This window comes from Taudactylus pleione, unplaced genomic scaffold (genome assembly GCF_031769625.1).
Source record: "Taudactylus pleione unplaced genomic scaffold, aTauple2 ptg000484l, whole genome shotgun sequence".
In the NCBI taxonomy this organism is placed as follows: Eukaryota; Metazoa; Chordata; class Amphibia; order Anura; family Myobatrachidae; genus Taudactylus; species Taudactylus pleione.
Window position 1 is genome coordinate 3,270,062 of NW_028284886.1, and position 20,044 is coordinate 3,290,105.

General features: G+C 48.8%; 1 protein-coding gene across 2 annotated transcripts in view; it reads left to right on the plus strand.

The window, feature by feature from the left end:
- PLCG2 (phospholipase C gamma 2) overlaps nucleotides 1-20,044 on the plus strand; it is a 221,437-nt gene that overhangs the window by 86,051 nt on the left and 115,342 nt on the right. For both annotated transcript variants that reach the window (XM_088449429.1, XM_088449430.1), the window contains exons 5-9: nucleotides 7,209-7,256; nucleotides 12,728-12,812; nucleotides 12,902-12,985; nucleotides 13,405-13,448; nucleotides 18,642-18,714. In XM_088449429.1, the coding sequence (XP_088305555.1) occupies nucleotides 7,209-7,256; nucleotides 12,728-12,812; nucleotides 12,902-12,985; nucleotides 13,405-13,448; nucleotides 18,642-18,714 (334 nt within the window). The remainder of the gene's footprint in view (nucleotides 1-7,208; nucleotides 7,257-12,727; nucleotides 12,813-12,901; nucleotides 12,986-13,404; nucleotides 13,449-18,641; nucleotides 18,715-20,044) is intronic.

Genomic DNA, 20,044 nt, shown 5'->3' on the forward strand with positions numbered 1-20,044 from the left:
CTATGGACTAAGGCCCTGATTCAGAGCCGGACGCAAGTGGCTGCTCGTTCGCTCCGAGCGATGTTTGCCCAACTGCGCATGCGTACGGATCGTAATACGCATGCGCGAACCACTCAGTGCGGCCGAAATTCATGTGCTCGCAAAATAGCGAATACCTGATAATTTGAGTGACAGAATGAGGCGTATGTGGGTGGTAACAGGGGAAGGTGCTTGAAAACGGGGAGTGGAGATCCGATCGCAGGCGTGCTTAAAGGTCAAAACGGGCGTTTTATGGGTGTGCATATTTAAAACAGCAGCGTCATTGACCACGTCACTGGGTTATTTTATAGCCAGAACTGCTTGCAAAATTGTGGTAGCAAAAACCAACCCCAAGAATAGCGAGCAGTTCATACCCTGGTCGATGTACTCGATTAATCTAATAAATAGCGGACATGACGTAGGATGCGAGCGGCCAGGGGGCGTATTTTTCAAAAAAACGACCGCATGTTTTGTTCGCTCGTTCAGACCTAGAGGCGTGAACAGACCGCAAACAGCGAACGGTTCATTTGAATAGCCACCCCTTGTTTTAGAACGAACGACCGCAAATAGCGAGTAGCTCTGAATGAATAGATTGTAAGCTTGCAAGCAGGGCCCTCTTACCTCTATGTCTGTCTGTTATTACCCTGTTTTGTTCTATCAATGTTTCCAATTGTAAAGCGCAACGGAATATGCTGCGCTATATAAGAAACTGTTAATAAATAAATAAATAAATAAATAAATGAGGGCCTAAGTCTTAAAGAGAGACAAAGTGGACAGAGATAAAGTACCAATGAATCAGCTTGTAACTGTGATGTTACAGGCTGTGTTTGAAAAATGACAGTTAGGAGCTGATTGGTTGGTACTTTATCTCCATTCACTTTCTCTCTCTCCAAGGATTTAGTACATAGACCCCTTAGAACCTCAGTCATTTTGATTTAACCACCTGTGCTCAACTATGGATATCACTAAAACCTGAACTGTTGGAGAGCCCTGTGGACCGCGTTTGTTTGGGAACCTCTGATCTAACTGATTGATACATGGGTTCTCAAACTTGGTCTTCAGGACCCCTAACAGTGCATGTTTTCCAGATGTCCTCACAGAATCGCAAGTGAAATAATTAGCTCCACCTGAATGTGTCAGTGAGTAATGAGTACACCTGTGCGCCTGCTGGGTGACCTGGAAAACATGACCTGTGTGGTGTTCTAAGGGCTGAGTTTGAGAAACAACTGGTTTAACATGCTAAAGAAATCATGCAGCAGAAATGACCAGTTAGGCAAAGTATCTGTTGCTGACTGCATGCTTAAAGTTCCCCTGCCATTAGTAAATACCCCTTCATCTCCATCAAGGGCCAATGCACAGTTGAACGCAGGCCATTTTCGCACTGTTGCAGGCTCTGTAGTCATGTAAACGCATCTACAGGCAATTCACAGACCCATCGCATGTATCTTGACTTGACAGAGCAAATATAAATATGTCCATCATCGTGCCACCATGATGATGCCTAGCAGGCCAAATGGTTGAGCAAAAATTGTAAGTATTAAAATTGTATTTAAATTTTCCTCACAGAAAAATGCATTTTATTTTTCTTTTACATAAGCACCACACGGCACTGGCCACACCCACACGGCACTGGCCACACCCACATTGCACTGACCACACCCACATTGCACTGGTCACACCCACACAGTACTGGTCACACCCAAACTGCACTGGGCACCCCCACACAGTACTGGTCACACACTCATGGCACTGCCCACACCCACACAGCACTGGTCACAGGGTTGATGCTAGATTTTTGGCAGAAGGACCTTTGATGTCACCACCCTGGGACCAGCGACGGCAGGGGGAGTGGCAAGGCTGGTGAGTTAGCAGTTTTACTATCCACGTAGATATAGGACCTGATTCAAACCCGCTCGCTAGATGCGTTCGCACGCTAGGTGCGTATGCAAATCCTGCAAGGCAGGCGATCACACGGCAAGGCATTAGCACACCCACTATGTCTTAACGTGCGATCGCATTGTGTATGCAGACGCCCACCGGCCTGTCTTAAGACTCCCACTTGCGCACGTCATATCCAGGAAGTGTATGCAACCATCAGTGACATCGAGTAACATCGGATGCGATTGCAGCACTTGTGGTTGTCCATACCCTGCCGCAAGCACTGCAAGTGAATACTACCAAGTGAAGTGTATAATGACGCTTCCTTTTAATTATGCACGCCTCTGAAACGGCGTTAAGACGCTCAGGCACGCCTGTGTTCGCACCTCCACTCCCCCATTTCTAGTGGCCAGCCCCTGTCCCCACCTACAAACGGCTTCTCCTGTCACTCATTTTGCCGGGCTGTCTATGCTCAGCGAGCGAACGCTTCCCGATCGCTCGCACTGGTTCGCGCACACGCATTGCGATGCGTTTGCATTCTGCGCATGCATACGCAATCGGCTCGTTGGGTGCGAACTCATCCTAGTGAGCGGGTCTGAATCAGGTCCATAGAGCGTGAATAGAAGTCTGTGGCGAGCAAAGCGAGCCACCGTGCCCGTAGCGTGGAGAGAGAAGCGAGCCCATGAGGCTACAGTTTGGGTCCCATGTTCTGAACCTTGCTCCTCCCCCTGCCCTCGTGGGTCACATGCTTTTGACGTCAGAGATCCTTCAGCATACTTCACTTTAGACCTAACCGTAGCCCGGCTCAGCAGGAACTGTAGTATGCTTCCCAGTGGCCCAATCCGCTCCTACAAGTGCTCAGGATATAGATATGTACTATCTGGCTGTAAGTGCACTGTAAAGCCAGGTAGCAGTTATCTTGCTTGGTGAAGTAGTTGGCATACTCCCAGTCACTCTAATATGAACAATTGCACCGTAAGTAGAGGGAAGTATCACAAATGATATATTGGATCTGAGTAAAATTGATGGGAGATGACTCAGAAGGAATTTGCACTATAAACCAACAGAGAAGTGAATTGGCCGATGGAGTTCTTCCTATCACCTCTGGAGAACCATAACCACTCTGCTAATAGCACGGCCTCATAGCAACTAGGAGAGGATGCACAGGAGGTGATGGACAAGTCATATGTACAACATCACACAGTATTATCATAGTATCAGTCAACCTAGGGTGGCCACAGCCCCCAATAGACACCGTAAGCCAGTGCCAAAGATCTGGAATATATATTATATTATATTGAAAGACCGCTTTCCAGAATGCACAAGAAAGAGCAGGTTTAAGGGTTCTTTGGAGGAGAGCTCAGACCTCCATCTCTAAGGCCCAGTTTGAGCATTCTGACCTCCCAGCTACAATATATAGCAGGCTGAGTAGAAACGAAACTTGCAAGGCCAATATAGCGGTATGAATGCTGTGGTTGTCTCTGGGGAAAGAAGCAGGAAGCCTGTGCAGAGAGATAGACACACTATAGGGGTCTGATTCTGAAGTGAGAGCAAAGCAAAAAAGCAACTCTGCATCTGGAACAAACCATGCTGCAATGCAAAGGGTGCAAAGTAGGGATGACCATTGATAGCTAAGAACCATCGATCGTTAACTACCGATGACCATTGTTTTTTGCCATTAATGGCAAAATCGAGATCCAATCGTTTGACGGCAGACTGGGAACCAATGTTTTTTTATTGTTATTGTTCCCGACTTCACTGCTGCGGGCCAATGCTGATTGGCCCGCAGCACGCCGTGACCCCCAGCAGCAGTGGCCATCAACAGGAATCACTGATGATTATCCATAGATAGTTTTGTGCCATTGACGGGAATCACCGATGGTGACCATCAATGGGCAGACCACCGATGGCGATCTCTAGTGCAAATACTCATACATTTATTATTTTTGAATGCAGAGGTAAATACTGGCTGCTTTTTCATGTTACCCAGCTTTATTTTTACACTGCACTTTAGATATGAGGGCCTGATTCAGTGATGGACGCAGGTAGCATGGACGCTGCAGGGATGCTGGCATATGGTAATGCAGCAGGAAGCGTCTGTAGGAAAAGATGCCTCCTGCCAGCTCCTGCGATCCGAGTGCTGCTTCCAAAGACACAGCATCGGATCACCATTGTGCCCATCTGTCGCAATGGCTGCAGTAATCGCCCATCAATACAAACTACTTTTACTTACACATAGGGCTATTAACCAAACTACACCAACATACATCTCTTCACTCATCTCAAAATATCTCCCAACTCGACTTCTCCGCTCTGCACAAGATCTGCGTCTGTCATCCTTACGCATTACTTGTTCCCATTCACGGTTACAGGACTTTTCTCGGGCTACACCCACCCTGTGGAATGCCCTCCCACGCATAATAAGACTTTCCTCTAGTCTCCAAACCTTCAAGCGTTCCCTGAAAACTCATCTCTTCAGACAAGTTTATCAGATTTCAGAACCGCATGCATAACCTTCATAGCTTCCCTATCTATTTACATCCCCTCTCACAGTCCACAAATAACCTAACACATAGGGTCAAATGTAATAGAGTGTCAGTTTTGGTAAATTGCGAGTTTAGTGCTAAACTCGCAATTTTCCAGAACTCTCCAATGTAATAGGGCGTCAGTTCACTAAAACTCGCATTTTTCAGAGTTACTAAAAATCCCCATTCTCAAACTCGCATCCAGATGTTTGCACATTGAAAACAATCAACTCGCCCAATGTAATAGAGTGTCTGTTTAAGACTCACAAAAAAAAGATAACCAAAAGTCCCCAAATCATAGACCTGCTTCAGGCTAGCGAGTACATCCTGAGCAGGTCAGAGTAACACAGAAACATGCACATATCCATGAGATACGTGCATATTTCTGTGTGTACTTATGTAAAAGGTTTTAAATTTAAAAAAAATGACGTGCACCCCCTCCCCAAAAGCATAATCAGCCCCGGGCTTTATAAAGCCTGTCCTGGTTCTAAAAATACAGGGGCCAAAATGTGTAGGGAGCCCCTGTATATTAAGAACCAGCGCAAGGCTTTGTTGAGCTGGTCCTGGTTCTGGAAAATCAGGGGACAAAACGAGTAGGGGTCCCCTGAAAATTCCCAAACCAGCACCAAACTCTTTCTAGCGGGGGGATAATTCCACAGCCAGGGAAAACCTTTCACCGGTTTCCCCGGCCAAAGCCTTACCCCTGACCACTAGTCAGCCCAGGCTGGGGATCCCTGCGGAGTTGGGGACACCCCCAATAAAGGGGTCCCCCTCTCCAGGGCACCCCAGGCCTAGACTGATAGCCCGGGGCTATCCCCAGCACCCTAGGGCGGTGGGTGCCGGGTTGATTGTGTTAGTGTTTTGTGTAAAATAAAGGGTTAAATATTGTCTTTAGTAGTAGAACCACAAGTACCAGCAAGCCTCCCCCGCATGCTGGTATTTGGAGAACCACAAATACCAGCATGCGGGGCATTACAGGCCCGCTGGCACATGTAGTTCCACAACTAAAGAAATACATTAAAAAGAAAACCACACACCGTGAATGTAAAATTTTAATAAAACATACCTGCACACTCACACTCACACATACTCACCTAATCCATAAGGGTACCTGAAATAAAAATCCATACTCACCTGTCCTATGCGTAGATGGCGTCCTCTTGTCCAAGTAGGCATCCAAAGGATTAAAATAACACAACGGAAAAAAAAACGTACCATGCCGGACTGAGCAAAGGTATGTGTGTACACATACCTTTGCTCCGTGTAAATTACCGGGACACACGTGTGCCCCGTCATTGAAGGGGCCGCCAGCCAATCAGCGGGCATCTCTGTCTAAGCAGCTTCCTGATTGGCTGAATGCGGTCAACCTGTTTTCCCCATAGACATCAATGATGAGAATTCACCATTGAAGTCTATGGGCCTGATTCAGAGCCGGACGCTATTAGCGCTCGCTCGTTCAGAAAAAGGGGGTGGCTATTCAAATGAACCGTTCGCCCTTTGCGGTCTGTTGCCGCCTCTATGTCTGAACGAGCGAACAAAACATGCGGACGTTTATTTGAAAAATACACCCCCTGGCCGCTCGCATCATACGTCATGTCCGCTATTTATTAGGTTAATCGAGTACATCGAACAGCTTGTGAACTGCTCGCTATTCTTGTGGTTGGTTTTTGCTACCACTATATTGCGAGCAGTTCTGACTATAAAACAACCAGGTGACGTGGTCAATGACGCTGCTGTATTAATTATGCACACCCATAAAAGGCCCGTTTTGACCTTTAAGCACGCCTGCGTTCTGATCTCCACTCCCCGTTTTCAAGCACCTTCCCCTGTTACCACCCACATACGCCTCCTCATGTCATTCAAAATAGCAGGCATTCGCTATATAGCGAACAAATGATTTTCGGCCGCACTGACTGGTTCGCGCATGCGTATTAAAAACCGTACGCATGCGCAGATGGGCGAACATCGCTCGGAACGAGCGTACTGCCGCTTACGAACGGCTCTGAATCAGGCCCTATGATGGGAGCCGCTTCATCGTAGCCACAAGGTTAATTGAGTTTAATCTTGTGGTTACATCATGTGACATAATAACAGTCAAATATAAAGGGGGAGGCGCATCAAATCCTGGTGAGAGATAAAGTAAAGGAGTTGCCCACAGCAACCAATTACCCTCTAACTGTCATTTATCTACCAGGAATCAGTATGATATACCATCGTACGGGATGCTAGCGGTCAGAAGACAGACAGCGGCATCCCGATGGTTTAGATCCCAACAGGGGCAGGTAATCCTCCCCCTCTCCCCCATCAGCCTAATCCTCCTCCGGTTGTGCCTAACCCTAACCTCCCCCCGGTGGTGCCTATATCTAACCCCCCTCCCCGCAGCCAAACCCTAATCCTCCCCGGTCAGTGCCTAACCCTTACCACCCCATCCCTGGCCTAACCCTAATCCTAGCCTAACCCGCATACTTACCTTCAGGATGCCGGCGGTCGGGATGCCAACGTCGGTATCTTGATCCCTTCGAGATGCCGGTGTCGGCATTCTGACAGGAGTTGGGATTTCGGTGTCGGTATCCTAACGTCCAGCATCCCGTCCTCCAGCATCTTGACCGAATCCCATCTAGCACAGCCTGTAAAATGACAGGAGGTGATCGGTTCCTTTGGGCAACTTCTCAAATGTATCTCTCTCCAAGACTTGATACATCTCCCCCACAGTGACATAGCACTTATGGCGCCACGTGTAGGCGAATGATAACATCAGCTGACCTTGTGCGTTTTCTGTGTTCACAGTTGGCTGAGAAAGCAGATCTACTCCGTGGATCAGACAAGGAAGAACAGGTAGGATGACATTCTTCTATTCCGTGTCCGCCCCAGGCCGGTGTTTCCCACTCGCCCATCTCTAGGCAACGTCAGTGTTATCTGTACTGCTCAAGGCAATTGGCTCTTCCACCAAATGCATACAGCAAATCTAGCCCTGATATGTAGTGTACTTATTACCACCGACAGGGTTCATACGCTAATTTCCAGTTGGTTTATGTCATGACTTCTACCAGGAGATTGGATAAAGATAACATTAGCCAGCTAATTGTCTCTGTTGGATATCTAAGTAATAATTGTGGATGGTTTGTCCCATGTTTGCAATGCACCCCCTCTCTCTTCCTTGCAATGGCTCCCACTGCTGCAAAGGACAGGACAATTTTGTGGCTGGGGGTGAGCATGAGAGAGAGTGGAGCCCTGCAATACAAGTCATACTACCTAGCGACCCGGCTAACGACAGGTCAAAAATTAATCGGTATGTAATGCCGGCGGCTGTTTAGCCGACAGATCAAATACCGACAGCAGCAGCCAGGCAGGTCTAAATCCTGACTGCTGAAGGTAATTCCCCCCCCCTAACCCTCCCTTAGGGGTGCCTAACCCTAACTTCCCCCCGTTAGTGTCTAAACCTAACCCCCCCTCCCCGCACCCTAACCCTCCCGGGGGAGTGCCTAACCCTAACCACCCCTAATGGTGCCTAAGCCTAACCCCCCCTTTCCCTACCCTATCCTTAACCCTCCCGGGGGGTGCCTAACTCTTAGTCCCCCCCCTCCCGGGGGTCCCTAAACCTAACCTCCCCCCCTGCAGCTAGACGCTAAGGGGTATATTTACTAAAGTGAGAGTTTTTAGAAGTGAGTTTTAAAAGTAATGTTGCCTATAGCAACCAATCAGATTCTAGCTATTATCTTCTAGAAGGTGCTAGTTAAATGTTAAGTAGAATCTGATGGGTTGCTATCGGCAACATCACTTTTAAAACTCACTTCTAAAAACTCTCACTCTAGTAAATTTACCCCTAAGACACCCTATCCTGACTGCATCCCGGTCAAAAATACAAGTTATAAGTAATGCTGCATTCATCATCTTTTACTGACATGCATGTATTTTTGGGATTTCATATCGCTAGGGCGCAGGCTTACGTAGCTTGTGACTCTTAGCTATTGCAAAACCAATGCTGAGATTTGTAGTTCAACAGCTGCTAGAGAGCCGCATGTTGCCCATTGCTGCTCTGGTGAGAAGAAAATGTTTTCCTAAAACAAGATATGTTGCTGGGATTCTCATGATTCCTTTCATTGTCCCGGATTGCTCAGGAAGTACGAGATGTGGGTTTCTTTTATGTCTGTCCCAGAGGTTTAATCAGGCTTCTCGGGGAAATACATGTTATTGTTACATTCTTCAGGAAATACGCACCCTGACAATTTATTCAATTAAAGGGAAACTCACAAAGGGAATTATGTTTTGTAGAGAAAACTAATACTGCGTCATCGTAAAATGAAAGGCACTCTAATTATTACTATTATTTGTATTTGCATGATGCCACCAAATGTCAGTAGCGCTTTACAGCGAAGATTAAAATAGTATAAACAGTCTATGCTAGAGGTTCCCAAACGCGGTACTCAAGGCTCCCCAACCGTTCAGGTTTTAGAGATATCCATGGTTGAGCACAGGTGGTTAATTCAAGTTGACTGAAGTACTAAATAAGTCACCTGTGCTCAACCATAGATATCTCTAACAGCTGAACTGTTGGGGAGCCTTGAGGACCGCGTTTGGGAACCTCTGGTCTATGCAATAGAAAAAGTTTCAAACGGACAGTACAGGGTCAATAAGCAAACAGTGAGATGATTACACAACTAGGTGACTTACAACTATTTAGGAGCGGCTCAAGGCACAGGCTGACAGGTCCATCGCCTGGAGCCCCAGAGCCTGGAAAGGGGCAGTCTTGCGCTCACATCCGACTGCTGAACTTCTGGCGCCGGCCACGCTGGGCTCATCTTTCGGCTGAAATGTGGCCTGGGACACTCTGGTAATGAGCGTACAGGAATCCAAAAACGCTGTGCCGGTGACATCACTGTGTCAGTGCGTCACCTGCCGTCCCCTCTCTTCCGCTGTCAGCAAGATCCACATCTGGGGTTTATGACATCTGTCGTGGACCTACACATCTAGCATGCAACATGTACTGTGGCAGGGCATTCTGTGATGTGTAGTTCCACGGCAGATGGAGTGCCACATATCATCAACCCCAGATGTGGCTCCTTCTTAGGGCAGGAGTGGTAACAATGTGCCTTCTATACCACCCCATGCCCACAAACACCGTATGATTGCAGTCACCTGTTTCCAAGTATTGCTGGCATTTACTTCACCAGGTATTTTCGGGGCCAGCTGATTGAAATTGGGGACATAGCCACATCATGGAGGGGGCATTCCTCCTATCATTCTCTTTATGCAGGGCATGCTCAAGGGGGAGCCGTGCCCTGTGCAGGATGGGACTTATGCGCCCCTTACCTCCAACCAAAAATGGGGGCTTGGCCTAATTGTCATAGGCCACGTCCCCAAAATGACGTTAATTGGGGGCGTGCAAATATGGTACGCCTCCCATTAACATTAGGCTGGAGGCGAGCCCAGCACTGCGTTAGTAGCTTGACTTTCCTGCACTGAATGGATGCCACATAGATGCGCGTGGCATCCATTCCTCTTCTCCAGGGCCGGCTTCGCCGCACAGCTGCGGCGGTGGAGATGCCCGTCCGCCCACGGGACGGTGGAACAGTGGGGCAGTGCCCGGAAAACAGGACTGTCCCGCTGAAATTGGGAATGGCTGGGAGGGGTGTGCCCTCTATGGGGTTGTGCCCCTGTTCGACCTCGCTGGTCGAACATGCCTCAAACCGGCCCTGTCTTTATGATATTGCACCAATTATGCAGAGATGCATCCCAAATTGGCCGGGGACTGGGATAATTCCGTCCCGATCTTGGCAGCTGGATAGAGTCCTCAAATAGAGACTGTCCCACTGAAATTGGGAGGTACGGCTTAGATTCAGAAAACAGTGTAAACTAAATACCCCCCTAGTCATGACGCTCATTAACACACTTCATGTTATGGGTAATGTCAGAAAGGAAATATCACTATTATTCTAATGAGCCTGTCACACATTTATGTTATTTAGCTAATTGTATTCTAGCAGATAGGGAGCAGGGATGACAATTACTATTTGGGGCATTATTTAACTTTAGGGGGCGATTCACTTGTTCTGCGCACCCCCCGCTTGGCAACTATACGAATAGGTGCCAAATGGAGCAATTCAATTGTTTCTTCCTTTCGGATGCCAATTAGTATTTAAAGCGCCTAAAAGCACCAGTGTAACCGCGCAAAGCGGCTAAACCTGTCTGAAGAAGTGGTTAGGGTGCCCAGAACCACAGACTTTGCACTCATTTCTCCTGGCACCTCAGGAGGCTGCGAGAAGAAATGTGTCCCCCAGCGGCTTTAGGTGTCCAAATGGAGCAACAATTGAATTGCCTCATCGGGCGCCTGTTTGTTTAGACGCCCAGTGGTGGGCGTCCAAAACAATTGAATCGCCTCCCTAATGTCCCAAATGACCCAATTAATACTTTTGGGAGGAGGGGGTGTTCATCATTTGAGGCGCTCAGGAATGACTGTATACAGTACCCATTGCCTGACATTCAGCTCTGCAGTTAAAAAAAAAACCACACGATAATATGTGACAATTTTTAGAAGAGGAGATGTTGCCCATAGCAACCAATCAGATTCTAGCTATTATCTTCTAGAAGATGCTACTGTAGTTAAATGTTAAGTAGAATCTGATTGGTTGTTATGGGCAACATCTCCACTTCTAAAAACTCTCACTTTAGTAAATATACCCCCCAGGCCTTAATGGGACCCTTATTCCTAACCGCGGTCCGCAGATGTCGCGGTTCAGCCAATGGTGGCAGCTAAATTGACTTATTATGAAGTAGTTTCCTGGAAGTTTAAGGAATTCCCTGGTTTGAGAAGAAACCAGAAAAACTGAGTCATTCTGTGACCAGCCCACCTTGGTCCTGCGCCAAGTCTTTCTAGAGAACAAGTGTTTCTATAATAAGTAGAGTTGAAGAAAGGTTAAATCCCAGCTCGGGGAGACAATGGCTGTTCCTATATCATGTACGATGTCTGAAGGCAGCACGCTGCACTGTAGCAAGTTCATTATGTTACACACAAATCAGAGTTTATGATCTTTGCAAAGGTGCTTTCCAGCAACAGGGCATTGAATAATATTCTGTATTAATCTTGAATAATATAACCGCACTGTTGGATTAAACTATAGTCAGTGTACTGAAACTGACTCGGGCGTTGATTAGATTGTAAACTGGGCTGGGAAATAAATAAGCAGGCCGTTCAGGTGAGTTCTGGTGAATGGCTGTTTACCAGCCCAGAATGAACTCTTCCCACCTCTATGGGCAGCCATGACAGATGGAGAATTGAACGACAGCTGCAAGGCATTTTGGGAGGCAGACATAGGAAATAGTGATGGGCAACAGGCGACCCTCGGAGCAGATTTGTGCCCCATAGCTTGTAACACATGTTCAGGGCAGTAGACAGCTGGCCCAGGCCCCATTACTATCAGGGGGCATGGCCTAATTGCAGGAAGGCCATGCCGCGCCCCCTTAGAATAAAAATACTATTTGCAGTGCCATGAAGCGCTGAGGAGGGGTGCGCTGTGAGTCCCTCAGCCCGGTGCAACTCCAGGAGGGGGGCACGATCAGTGTGACCACTCCCCCTCTCAGGCAGAGGAGATTACTGACATGAAGGGTAATGTTTGGCTCGGGCGATGCCATTGTTATTGGTTCTTCAGACCTGACTAATCCACTGTATTTGTGGTTGCACTGAAGAATTCTGGGTAGTGTTTTTTTTTTTTATCTTCTTCAATTAATACATTAGGGCTTTCCATCGATGTGGATTCATGAACAGATCCAAATATTTTTTATGATAATAAGAAAATTTAGTGATGGAAAAAAAAATCAGATAAATATGCTGTGCTGAAAATATTTTATAAATATATATAATTTTAATCAAAGCCTGAGGTGAGTGCTCGAATAACCCTGTGCTGTTACAGTGCAGAGGGCTTGGGGGTTTGGGCCCTCTCCTGAAGGAGAAAGTCCCATTTCTCCCCATCCTCCAGAACCAAAAGGCCCTTGGGTGGGAGGGGGGGGGGTAGTTTCTTCAGACCCTCCCTTCAACAAAACCAGGCCCCCTTACTCTATGACCCCTGAACCACGGAGGTCCCTTAAAGGGCAAGCTTCTTCAGTCCAATCCCCCCCCACAATTTTGTCGACTGTTCCCTTTGGGAAGGAGGGACCCTTTGACAATTTGGGGATGGGGCTGCTAGATATATTCCAGATTCTTTTCCTTGCAAAGTAACAGAGCAGATTAGTTTTGCTATTTTTTTTTTAAAAAAACATAACAATATTTTTAGTGTCTAATGAAGATTTTTCTGAACCTTCCACATTTACAGTGTTAGCATTCGAGAGCTGAAGACAATCCTTCCACAGATCAACTTTAAAGTCGCCAGCACAAAATGGCTGAAAGACAAGCTGATGGTAAATACTGTATACTGCCATTCTATTACACACAGCAATCCTCGCCACGCCAAGTGTGTTTATCCAACAATTGTTTTATTTTGCTGCAGGAGATTGGGATTCCCAAAGATGATCTCAGCTTTGAGCATTTACATTTGTTTTACAAAAATCTCATGTTTGATCAACAGAAATCAGTAAGTTTCTACAAGTTAAATAAAAATTAATGTCTAAAACAAAAGAATCAATTTTGTGCCATTTTCTCCATCTGACTGTAAAACTATAATTATGGTGTCAGTTTTAATATGTTAGTTACAAATATATTCAGTCAAACCTGTCAATATTAGATGGCTTATATTATGTAGTATGCATGTTTAGATGCCACTGTTGTTATTTATGAAGAAGCTATTTCTGTGAAATGAAGGTCTCTGTAATTTGTTCTAAAATAATAAAAATATTAGACACATACATTACAATACATTCTTTTTTTATTTAATAAAGTTATGAAATCTTACAGTTCAGATGTATTGTTGTGCCTGAGGTTCAGGTCCCATTTTCGAGCTCACCACATTCATAGTTGCTGCAAACAGTGTAACGTATATTCTTCTCTTCTCAGATTCTGGATGAATTTCGGAAAGATTCTTCTGTATTTATTTTAGGGTAAGTATTCTTGTTTCCATCCTTCAGGTCACCACAGCCTTAGAGGGCGATGGATGATATATTCGGTGATAGTAAACTATGGGCCGTATTCAACACGGATCGCTGTGCTGCGATCGCACGCCCCCGCCTTTTGCAAAATTATGCAAATTAAATGCGATCGCACTTCCGCCGCAGCACAAGATGCTGACACCCAGCATTACATAAAGCCGCCCCCTACACCTTACTTACATCCAAATTATTTAGCAAGACAGCGCAAACATCGAGAACCATCGTACCCATACGCACAGTTGTGGCTGACCTGGCCCTCACGCACAAACTGCTAAATTTCCTGCAAGCAAGGAGTACTCAGGCTGCGTATCCAATCGTAGGGGCTTAATTATGCACGACCCTGTAATGGCGTTCCAACGCACAGGCACGCCTGCATTTCCCTGACCACCCCCCGTCACCCCAAACGCAGCATAGCGATCCGTGCTGAATCAGGCCGTATTGTCTAAAAACTGTTATCAAGATATTTTTAGCATACACATTAATAATTGAACTGCAATTTATTTTATTGAAAAAAGTAAAATAAAACCATATAATACATACAGTAAAAAACAGGTAACTCAACACCCCTTATTACATAGACATGCATTGTATTGTGACCCATATAAGCTTCCCTGTAGCAGCACATTCTCTTCTCTCTTCCTGTAGCATCACAGTATCCCCTCTCCTCCCTGTCTTAGCACAGTATCCCCTCTCCTCCCTGTCTTAGCACAGTATCCCCTCTCCTCCCTGTCTTAGCACAGTATCCCCTCTCCTCCCTGTCTTAGCACAGTATCCCCTCTCCTTCCTGTAGCAGCACAGTATCCCCTCTCCTCCTGTAGCAGCACAGTATCCCCTCTCCTCCTGTAGCAGCACAGTATCCCCTCTCCTTCCTGTAGCAGCACAGTATCCCCCCTCCTTCCTGTAGCAGCACAGTATCCCCCCTCCTTCCTGTAGCAGCACAGTATCCCCTCTCCTCCTGTAGCAGCACAGTAGCCCCTCTCCTCCCTGTAGCATCACAGTATCCCCTCACCTCCTGTAGCATCACAGTATCACAGACGGTCAAGCCGTCGCTATGGGTCTCGCTACAAAGGGGGCGTGCTGTCGATGGTGAGTGACAGCACGCCCCCTTTGGTGGGCGTGCCGGGGGCGTGGCTGGCCAGACGGATGCGTTCCCATGGGAACGCCTACCATCTGGGGCCGGCCCCACTGACATCACTAGTGATGTCAGTGGGAGTGCTTTAGGCTCTGATAGAGCCAAATGCACTCCAGGGCTTGCGGCAACGAGACCCTACCACAAGGGTCTCGTCGGAAGCCCGATGGTCGCGATGGTCTTGACCATCGCGACCATCTTCCTGGCCGCTCGCTATAGCTGTGGTTGGTCACCCACAACTATGCGAGTGACCAGGAGCCCTCTCCTCTCTGTAGCAGCACAGTATCCCCTCTCCTTCCTGTAGCAGCACAGTATCCCTTCTCCTCCCTGTAGCAGCACAGTATCCCCTCTCCTCCCTGTAGCAGCACAGTATCTCCTCTCCTCCCTGTAGCAGCACAGTATCCCCTCTCCTCCCTGTAGCAGCACAGTATCTCCTCTCCTCCCTGTAGCAGCACAGTAGCCCCTCTCCTCCCTGTAGCAGCACAGTATCCCTTCTCCTCCCTGTAGCAGCACAGTAGCCCCTCTCCTCCCTGTAGCAGCACAGTAGCCCCTCTCCTCCCTGTAGCAGCACAGTAGCCCCTCTCCTCCCTGTAGCAGCACAGTAGCCCCTCTCCTCCCTGTAGCAGCACAGTAGCCCCTCTCCTCCCTGTAGCAGCACAGTATCTCCTCTCCTCCCTGTAGCAGCACAGTAGCCCCTCTCCTCCCTGTAGCAGCACAGTATCTACTCTCCTCCCTGTAATAGCACAGGAGCCCCTCTCCTCCTATAGCAGCACAGTATCTCCTCTCCTCCCTGTAGTAGCACAGTATCTCCTCTCCTCCCTGTAGTAGCACAGTACCCCCTCTCCTCCCTGTAGCAGCACAGTATCCCCTCTCCTCCCTGTAGTAGCACAGTATCCTCTCCTCCCTGTAGTAGCACAGTATCCCCTCTCCTCCCTGTAGCAGCACAGTATCCCCTCTACTCCCCTATCCTCTCTGTCACAGCACAGTGGACTTCATTCAGAGTCGGTCGTTGCGGCCGCTCGGTCGTACGCCACCGATGTTCGCTAAACTGCGCATGCGTAAAATTTGCAATGCGTGTGCGCAAACTAGCTATTATGATCAGAAATTGCTCTCTCATTGAACACAGCCAGGTTGTTAGTTTGAGTGACAGGATGAGGAGTTTGTGGGTGGTAACAGGGGAAGGTGCTTGTGAACGGGGGAGTGGAGATCCGAACGCAGGCGTGCCTGACTATGCAAACGGCGTTTTATGGGAGTGCATAATTAACTAAGTAGTGTCATGGCACATATGACATGGGAGGTTTTTACACTGACTAGATCGTAGTGCTTAAGAGAGGGTATGATCAACCTTAAACTCTACGAGCAGCTCCGATGGTTCCCGATGGTCTCGATTAATCCTTATATGCCCGGAGATGAAGTGTAGTGCAAACGAGAAGGGGGCGTATTTTTAGTCTTATGGCTGCATCCTCCCCTCGCTCATCCAGCTAACGATCCCATCTTAACGACGCAACTTGCGAGCGCTTCATTTGCATATCCGGCCCCTTTTACCTTACGACCGTGCGGCTGCAACGACCGACTCTGAATGAGGTCCAGTATCCCCTCTCCTCTCTGTAGCAGCCCAGTATCCCCTCTCCTCTCTGTAGCAGCACAGTATCCCCTCTCCTCCCTGGAGCAGCACAGTATCCCCCCTACTCTCTGTAGCAGAACATTATCCCATCTCCTCCCTGTAGCAGCACATTCTGCCCTCTCCTCCCTGTAGCAGCACATTCTGCCCTCTCCTCCCTGTAGCAGCACATTCTGCCCTCTCCTCCCTGTAGCAGCACATTCTGCCCTCTCTTCTCGGTAGCAGCACATTCTGCCCTCTCTTCCTGGTAGCAGCACAGTATCCGCTCGCCTCCCTTTAGCAGCACAGTATCCCCTCTCCTCCCTGTAGCAGCCCAGTATCCCCTCTCCTCTCTGTAGCAGAACATTATCCCATCTCCTCCCTGTAGCAGCACATTCTGCCCTCTCCTCCCTGTAGCAGCATTTTCTGCCCTCTCCTCCCTGTCACATCACAGTATCCCCTCTCCTCCCTGTCACATCACAGTATCCCCTCTCCTCTCTGTCACATCACAGTATCCCCTCTCCTCCCTGTCACAGCACAGTATCCCCTCTCCTCCCTGTAGCAGCACATTATCCCCTCTCCTCCCTGTCACAGCACAGTATCCCCACACCTCCCTGTAGCAACACATTATCCCCTCTCCTCCCTGTAGCAGCACAGTATCCCCTCTCCTCCCTGTAGCAGCACAGTATCCCCTCTCCTCCCTGTATCAGCACATTATCCCCTCTCCTCCCTGTCACAGCACAGTATCCCCCCGCCTCCCTGTAGCAGCACAGTATCCCCTCTCCTCCCTGTAGCAGCACAGTATCCCCTCTCCTCCCTGTAGCAGCACAGTATCCCCTCGCCTCCATGTAGCAATACATTATCCCCTCTCCTCCCTGTAGCAGCACAGTATCCCCTCTCCTCCCTGTAGCAGCACATTATCCCCTCGCCTCCCTATAGCAGCACACTGTGGCCCTGATTCAGACCCACTCGCGAGCGGCTGTCCGCTCGCAAGTGGGTCGATGTTCTGCACTGAGCATGCGCACGACGGAGGGAGCTCCGTCGTGCGCATGCGCCAGACGCGACGAGCGAAGGAAAGTCCTTCGCTTGTTGTGTCTGATCAAAGGGGGCGTGCTGTCGATGTTGATTGACAGCACGCCCCCTTTGGTGGGCGTGCCGGGGGCGTGCCTCCCTGACGGGGGCGTGCCTCCCTGACGGGGGCGTTCCCACGGGAACGCCTCCCGTCAGAAGCCGGCCCACTGACATCACTAGTGATGTCAGTGGGAGTGATTTTGGCTCTGATAGAGCCAAAATCACTCCGGAGCTTGCGGTTGAAAACCTCAACCGCAGGCTCTGGCTCGCAGTTTCGATGGTCGCGATGGTCACGACCATCGCGGCCATCAAAATGCACGCTCGTATAGGCTGTGGGTGGTGACCCACAGCTATACGAGCGTCCAGGAGGACGCTCCATTTTTATGGAGGGCGGCCCTCATTCAGAGCGTGCGCTCTGCTCAGAGCGTACGGCTCTGAATGAGGGCCTGTGTCTTCTCCCTGTAGCAGAACATTCATCACATTTACTGAAGATGACTTACCTGTCCTTCCGGCATCAGTAGTACAGGGACAATCTGGCAGCTAATCAGAGATCAGCTCATGTATTTTGATGCACTGCCAGACTGACCGACCTCTCCATATTTGATCATGTACTGTAGGTGCTTTGAAGAAACATGCTAATATATAACATTAGAAAAAACATTGCATTATTGGACCAATCAATTGCTTAGGGGTTTTTTTTTTTTGGCAACTCTGGCCCTGATTCAGAGCCGGACGCTCTGACCAGAGCGCTCGTTCTGAATAAGGGCCCACCTCCATTAATATGGAGCGTCCTCCTGGACGCTCGTATAGCTGTGGGTCACCACCCACAGCATATATGAGCGTGCAGGATGATGGTCGCGATGGTCTTGACCATCGCGACCATCAAAACTGCGAGCAAAAGCCTGCGGTTGAGTTTTTCAACCGCAAGGCCAGGAGTGATTTTGGCTCTATCAGAGCCAAAATCACTCCCACTGACATCACTAGTGATGTCAGTGGGGCCGGCTTCAGACGGTAGGCGTTCCCTTGGGAACGCCTCCGTCTGGCAGGCACGCCCCCGGCACGCCCACCAAAGGGGGCGTGCTGTCAGTCAACATCGACAGCACGCCCCCTTTGATGAGACACTCCGAGCGAAGGAAAGTCCTTCGCTCGTCGCGTCTCGCGCATGCGCGCGACGGAGCTCCCTCCGTCGTGCGCATGCGCAGTGCGGACCATCGACCCACTTGCGAGCGGACAGCCGCTCGCGAGTGGGTCTGAATGAGGGCCACTATCTTTTTGTATAGTATCAGTGTATTTGTGCTAAAGAGAGTACTGATGTGTGAACTGACAATTGGGTTGTATATTTCAGAAATGCGGACCGTTCGGATGCGTCTGCTATTCATTTACATGATTTTCAAAGGTTTTTGCAGCATGAACAACAGGTGAGTCAGTGAAACGTGCTGTGGTTATGTGTTACGTCAGTGCCCTATGGAATTAGCTATGTTTCTAGCCCAAGGTTGCATTAGAAAAATATTGCTTGAGAGTGAATAAAATCACAGTATAAATACTCTGCCGGTTTTTAAAAGGCCTCACACTTGTTTATTGGCGTTCTCTGCATTTCAGGAGGCTGTTGGAAGTGTAAAATTCAGTTTTTATTGTCACTGTCTCTGCATTGCATTATAAATAAAGCTGTGTCTCTTGAATAAATTGGACAGGTCCTTTCTAAATGGTGGATCCTTACTATATAAATTAGTATTTTACTTGGCTGCAATCTCAACCTCCATTTACATAATTGTAATATGATGTGCTTAATTTTTATGTCTCCATCATTTCTTATGCTGGAATCTTACTCTTAATGCCCGTGGCATTCTAGGCAAATTATACCCCTTTTACACCAGAGTAAAAACCTTGGTCTACCCGGGTCGCAGCTCAGTGTAAAAGAGTCCCTGATAAATGACCCGGGTCAAGTGACCCAGCAATCCAACCCAGGTAGCTACCAGGGTCGGACCCAGGATGGACCTGGGTAATGATGCAGTGTAAACGGTGCGACCCGGGTTATCCGACCTGGTCATGCCTAAAATCAGCTGATTGGGGGTTGTGGAGCAGTCACCTCCCACTTTTTATGACCTCACAGGTTTAGCAGGGCAGACCTGGGTTCAGTGTGAACAGGGCTGACCTGGGAGTAACCCATATCGAAGGTGCAGTGCAAACAGTGGCGTAACTACTGCCCCCACAGCCCCCGTGGTGGCTTGGAGGCGCTGGGTAGCTTGGGGGCGATGGGGGCAGTAGTAGTAACTACGTAGGGTGCAGCACCCTCCATCTGCCGGGCACCCGCTGAGTGTGTTACCAGCGGGCGCCCGGCTCCTATTCAAACCCACGGCGGCAGCCGGAGGACGGAGCTCCCTCCGTCTTCCGGGTCCCGCAGGGCACTATGGGAGTGACGTAATGATGTCACTCCCATAGTGCCGAGGAGCGGACGCCGGGGACGGAGCTCAGGAGTGAGCTCTGTCTTCCGGGTCCCGCAGAGCACTATGGGAGTGACGTAATGACGTCACTCCCATAGTGCCGAGGAGCGGACGCCGGGGTATGGACGGCAGCAGCACTGGAGCGGGGATCAAGGTAAGTATTTGTGTTTTTTTCTTTTGTGTGTGTGCGTGCGGAGGGGGGGAGCAACTACAGGCGGCTAACTACAGGCGGCTAACTACAGGGGGCTAACTACTAGAAGGGGCACTACAGGGGGCTAACTACTAGAAGGGGCACTACAGGGGGCCC